At 38.7% G+C, this 6,631-nt stretch overlaps 1 protein-coding gene across 1 annotated transcript in view; it reads left to right on the forward strand.

Moving 5' to 3' along the window:
• Positions 1-6,164, forward strand: part of LOC120534858 (hydrocephalus-inducing protein-like) — a 206,036-nt gene extending 199,872 nt beyond the window's left edge. The window contains exons 84-85 of the mRNA XM_039762371.1: positions 528-752; positions 5,682-6,164. Of these exons, the coding sequence (XP_039618305.1) occupies positions 528-752; positions 5,682-6,164 (708 nt within the window). The remainder of the gene's footprint in view (positions 1-527; positions 753-5,681) is intronic.
• Positions 6,165-6,631: the final 467 nt, after the last annotated feature.

Raw genomic sequence — 6,631 nt, forward strand, 5'->3', positions numbered from 1 at the left:
GATTTCAAAACGTTTTTATAAAATTTACCCAAAATACTTGTGAATAGCTTTGTATGAGGGTTTCTCTCAAAATTGAGATTTTACCATAGAAACTTGTTCTCATTTTTATTCAGAGGTTCATACATCACTGCCTCATTCCATTGCACATTTTAGTAATTTTGAGCTAATCTCAGCCATTCCACATGGATAGTGTAGGTGGATATTCTAATAGAAGTTTCCCAGATTGAAATCCTCCTTGAAGTTTGATCACTTGATTTTGCCAAGGCCTTTCACAAATAGTTTATATTTTTCAAGAATTTACTCTTCGGTAAACATTGTTTGTTTGTATCCACATTTTATTTGTAAAATTTACATTTTCTTGAGTCACATCCTTTAGCTGCATATTTTCTATAAATCATTAAAACATTTTTAAAAGATATTTATCATTTATGTTTGTCATTTTTGATTGTTGTCAAACAATTCTAAACCTGTTTAATTGAGTGTTGTTGAGCACATACCTAAGGTGTCTAAAACATTTTGTTTTTCAGGGTGCCCTGATGTTCGAATACCAGCCTCTAAAAGCAGGAGATTTCATAGGGCGTCTAACCCTGTTAAACAGTGACCTTGGTGCATTTCACTATGACCTAATTCTGAAAGCATTGCCTGCCTCACCAGAGAAGCCCCTCTATTTTCGTGCCATGCTAGGAAGTAGCCAATTGCAAGTGGCCAGGTTTATAAACTATTGTAAGCCAAAAGTGGAGTTTATCTGTAAGGTACGTGACTATCATCTTCAAAATACCTATGCTATTGATTTTCAGTTACTGGTCCTCGCTATATAAATAAAAGGTAGTATTATTATTTGTTTTTTTTTTTTTTTTAGTTCCGTAAACGCCAAAAGTAACTCTACTTCATTGGGCCCTTGAGCAAGGCCCTTAAACTGCAATTGCTCCGTCCTGGGTATGACATTAACCTGCATCCAGCCCTGCATGTACGCCCTCCAACCTACTGGGAAAAACCAGGGGGTTGGTGGCAGAATTGGTACTCCACCCACCCTAAAAAACTTCACACTGGTTCCATTCCATCTGAACTAGTGTGATGCTGAGGTGTCACCCACCATGTGTCTGCACTCGGGTCCTAATGTGGGTTCCTGAGTTGGTTTGTCATGTGGTGGGTGCAGCAATGCGCTGTATCAGTGTGTGCTCCTAACCTCTCTCTCTCTAAAGCTTTGCCACACAACTGTTACTTAATGTTCAGTTTTATTACTTCACCTCCTGTAACTACTTTCAACAACTGTTTGTGATTAGAGCATTTTTGACAAGAATAGGCCATTCATCCCAACAAGCTCACTCATTCTGCTTACCTAAATTCTCCAAGAGAGCATGGAGTCAAAATTTAAAGTCATACTATGGGGTAATTTATACCATGTGCCTATGGGTTCCAATAATTCTGTGGCTTCACTTGCTATAACTGCTGTCTATAACTCTATTTATGATTAGATCCAGTTTGATAAGAACAGACAATTCAGCCCAGCAAGCTCATTTGTCCTATTCACTTCAATTCTCCAAAATTAAATCAACTCTTGATTTGAAGTTCCCTAATGTCTCAATCACACTACTCAGTAGTTTATAACATATGGTTCTATGAGTGAAAAAAAACTTTCTACTATTTGTGTGAAAGTAAGCCTTGACATGTTTCCAGGGGCCTCGTGTATAACGCCGTGCGTAGAACTCGCACTATAACTTGGCGTAAGCACAAAAGCCGAAATGTGTTTACGCACAGAAAAATCCAGATGCAGGAATCTGTGCGTACTCCAACTTCCACGTCCTACATAAATCCCGATCAGCGTGAAAACTAACGCTCGTGCACGCGCATTATGTAACGCCCCAAATCCTCCCAGAATTACGCCTATTTGAATATGCAAATCAATATAAATCGCCCTTAAGCGCAGCCTTCTGTGAAAAGACAATGGGAAAAGCACGGGGAAAATATAAGAATTTCAGCGAATACCAAGTGGAGGCAAAGGAAAAACATACTATTTGTTCAAATAAACCGTGGTATAATCAACAAAATGAAGTTGATCGAGTGGCATAGCGTGTTGGAGAAACTTGAAAGCTCACATTTACAAAATCGCACAGTGCCGGAAATAAAAAAGAAGTCACATATCAAAGTTGCCATGAAAAGAAGAGTTGTAAGCCCACTGTCTGAGTGTCATATGAAAGTTTATTAGGGTACAGAGAAAAAAGGCACACGGTGGGGAAAAAGCACGAAATGTCAACTTTAATCTCGAATTTTCCACTTTAATCACGTAGTTTATTTTGTCATTTAGTAGAACATTATAAACTTCATCTTAAAATCGTTTAATTAACCAGTTTCTTGAAATTACATCGTAATTAAAGTAGCACGTTAAATGCTTTGTTTTGTATTTGATCTTCTACTCGTATGTGATCTATGTGTGTGAATCACTACTTGCTTCTTAAACTGGCTCTCTTCCTCTGACTGGACACAGAGTCCATTACATTTGTGATATTACAGCTCTCTGAATAACTAAAATACTGAGATGTATACGTGATGTCATTTTCATGATGATAGGAGCTAAAGCACATTATTAAACATGTGTTTCATGAGCCTCGTGCTCATGACAAGCATTTATCTTTTGTCAAAATTGTCGCATGCTTTTAGCTGTGTTGTTATTTTCTTTCTGTTTTATATTCAATATATATTGGCGTAGCCGTCACTGCAGTCCATGATTTTCTTTCCCCAAGTAACCGATCGCCATACAATCAGCTCTGTAATAGACGTTAAGCCATCTGTAAGCTTAGCCGATTCTTCAAAACGCTTAAAGAACATTGAAATATCTTCGTAGTACATGTTTAATTATTCTATCCTTCACGACACTCCCAGTGAAGAATATAGATTATTTAAATGAAGTTAAAGTTTTATGTGTATAATTTAACAAACATATTTTGCTGCATTTCACCTTAAAAATGATATCGCATCATATGTAAATACGCGCTTTATAAAGTGGCCCAGGTTGTGAGATATTATAACTGTAGTGCAAGTTTACAGTGGGGTGATTGTACTTAAAAGTACAAACTGTTCTACAAGGAGCAATTGATTGAGTGCATTTAAAGTTCTTGGGATGAAACTGTTTCTGAACCGCGAGGTCCGTACAGGAAAGGCTTTAAAACATTTTGCAGTGGCTGAGACAGCGTGTCCTTAAAGCTGTATACCGATAATTTCTTCCGTCAGCTGCTGCTGTGATTCACACTCAGATACAGTGATATAAATACTCCGAGTCCTGCAGTGAGAGTTATATGGTAAAAGATGATCTGCTGTGGCAACTCCTAACGGGAGGAGCTGAAAGAAGAAGGAGACGTGGCAGTAACAACGCTAAAGCAGTTATGGCATTTGAAATACTATGGCTGTTCCCCGGACCATTATATTGTTACGAGTTAATTACAATCAGATGCATTACACTAATAAACAATATGCGGTTAGTTTCTGTGTATTTATAAAGCCGCGTCATGAAAATAATGAGTAATCACACAAGAACAGTACCATTGCTTTGACGCTGGGTGCCGCCAGTTTGCAAAACCGAGCGGAGAACTTTTGTACGACAAGGCATGAGGTACCGTGGAAAAGTGCGTGGCTTTACGCCAAGTGTAGGTTTTATACATCGCGATTTGAACGTGGAAAAGTTCTTACGCAACATTTCTGTGCGTACGCACCGTTTATACATGAGGCCCCAGATGTGTCCCTGTGTTCTTGTTGAAGAATTTATTTTAAAGCAATGTAGCAAGGATCCACTTTATGAATTCCCTTTATAACTTTAAACAGATCAGTCATGTTACATCTTAATCTCTCTTTTCTTAAAGTGAAAATATGAAATTCCTTCAGTCTTTCCTCATAGGTCATTCGTCCTGGTTCCAGATACTCCTATATCTGTTTTGTAATATGTGTGTTATATACCTTAAGCCTAACCTCCTGTGACTGGTACTCTACACATAATGCTGTATAACCTCATATCTTATTAGCTGTCTTGATCGCTTCTGTGCACTGTCTTGATGTTGATAGTAATGAGTCTACTATGACGTCTAGGACTTTCTCATAAGGTGTGTTTTCATGTTTTAGACTCCATCCATCCATTATCCAACACAGGGTCACAGGGGTCCGCTGGAGTCAATCCCAGCCAACACAGGGTGCAAGGCAGTAACAAATCCTGGGCAGGGTACCAGCCCACCACAGAGCACACACACACTAGGGACCCTGAACAAACCTATGCAGACACGGGGAGAACATGCAAACTCCATGCAGGGAGGACCCGGGAAGCGAACCCAGGTCTCTTTACTGCGAGGCAGCAGTGCTGACACTGCGCCACCATCCCACCCTGTTTTAGACTCCGTATTGGGAATTCCAGTGTAATGTTTTAGTCCCTAAGTGTAATAATGTACCTTACATTTATTTTGATTCAGTTCTATTAGCCACAAATCTGCCTATGCCTAAATGCCGTCCAGATCCCTCTGTTATGATTCACCTAATTATGCATTATCTGCCCTTGCTCTTAGTTTAGTATCATCTACAAACTTGACCAGCTCATTGTTTATATCATTTATGAACATTAATAAGAGCATCAGCATTAGCACTGATCCCTGAGTGACACCGCTTGTAACATCATCTAAGTCTTGAGAGGTTCCTATCACAAGAACACTTGATTCCTGGTGTTTATCCAGTGTTATAAGCGCCTTGAGCATGGAAAAGGCGCTATATAAATAAAATGTATTATTATTATTATTGTTATTCCCATCTACAAACAGCATCCGGAATTTCCAGTTCTTTTACTTAATTAATAGGCTCTCATGTGGTAGCTTAACAAAAGCCTTCTACAAATCAAGATAAATAATGACATATAAACCTCTCCACCCGTATGGTTTTGTTGTTTCCAGAAAGAATTGCTGCACATTAGTAATTAGATGTTGAATAGCCTCCCCCTTCTGAACACATGCTGATGTTTAACCAATAAACCTCTTCTTGCCATAAAAATTTCTTCCATTAACTCACCCATGATGCACTTACTGGAAAATTATTACTTGGATTATCCTGATCACCCTTTTCATACAATGGACTAATATTTGCAAACCCTCAGTTCTCATTTACCCATTGTACAGAAATGGTAGAAGTATGTATGTAGTCAACAACCTTCGTAAGCAGTCTGGAATGAAATATTGCTAGGTGTTGGTGATTTCTTAGCCATAATTTCAAGCTATTTAATCTATACACCACTTCACCTTAATAAAGTAACTCCTTGCAAGTCCCGGTTACTGTTACAAAGTTATCACCATCTTCACACATGTAAACTTCAGGAAAATGCCAGTTCAGAGCATTCACTCAATTACTGTTTAACTCATCCTTACCATTCCTAATACACTTCACCTCACCTTTTCCTTGACTGCTATATTACTACTAAAATATTGAAATAATTTCATTGGATCATCTTTCAGGTTTTGTGCACTCTTTCTCCCCAACTGCCTTTTTAGCTTTCCCAATATCCTTTTTAACTGTTGCTCTCAATCTCTTACAAGCATTGTGGTTAGCTCTTGAGTGTATAGTCTTAATAATTGCATTCAGATTTTCTTTACTTTGTTTCATTGAATGACAACAGAAGTTTTGAAGAATATTAATTGTTTTTTTTTTTATCTCTTCAGTCTGACAGCCCGGACTTCAGTGTAGAAAAGTCATTTTCTGTACAGCCTGGAACACCAGTGGGAACGGAGGTTGGTGTGGATGTTTGCTTTGAACCTTGCCATCTAGGTGAGAGTCAAGGGCTCCTAACAATTCACTCTTCTGTTGGAGGAAATTATATATTCCCATTATTTGGAACTTCCTTAACCCCCAAAGCACAAGGACCCATCATTGTGCGAGCTGGATCCAATACCTCCATTCCTTTCAAGAACGTTTTCCTGCAGAATACCACATTTTCTTTCCAAGTGGACAACCCGTTCTTCTCGGTGAAGCCCTCTGAAACAATTCCTTCAAAAAAAACTAAAAATATTAGTGTTTTCTTTGGGAGCAACCCTACTGGATCAAAAGCACCTGTGCCTGGTAAAATGACTGTGAGCTGTCCCAGATCAGAAGGATCTGGTCAAACGATAACATGGGTTTACTATCTAAAAGGCCACACTCCCTAAAGCAGACCATATTGGGAAAATCTGGGAGAAGTGGATAATATCCCAGCAGTATTATTTTAGAAGCAAATCAGCAATGACATGGCCTGCTACATTTTAATTTGTTTAGTAGTCAGTATGGATCAAAAGAATGTGTAAGGTGTTAAGCACAAGGTTAGCTTGCTTCAAGGAGTGGCCTGCTTCGTCACACATTTTTAATGTCCCTGAGTGTTTCCAGAAAGATTTAAATAATATATCCACTCCTGTTTTGCTGGAAAAGCCATCTGACTCATGTAACACCTGCTTAACAGCGATCCATAAAATCCATCCATTACCTGATCTGACTGAACCAGCATAGGGTTACAGGGTGACAGAGCGTATCTGGGCTGCAATATAGACAATGTGGCAACAGGACACACTTAATCATAAACCTACTTTTGACCAATTTTTGCCAACCAGAAAAAACACATGTCTATATTTAAGTGGACGAA

The sequence above is a fragment of the Polypterus senegalus genome, chromosome 9 (genome assembly GCF_016835505.1).
Source record: "Polypterus senegalus isolate Bchr_013 chromosome 9, ASM1683550v1, whole genome shotgun sequence".
In the NCBI taxonomy this organism is placed as follows: Eukaryota; Metazoa; Chordata; class Cladistia; order Polypteriformes; family Polypteridae; genus Polypterus; species Polypterus senegalus.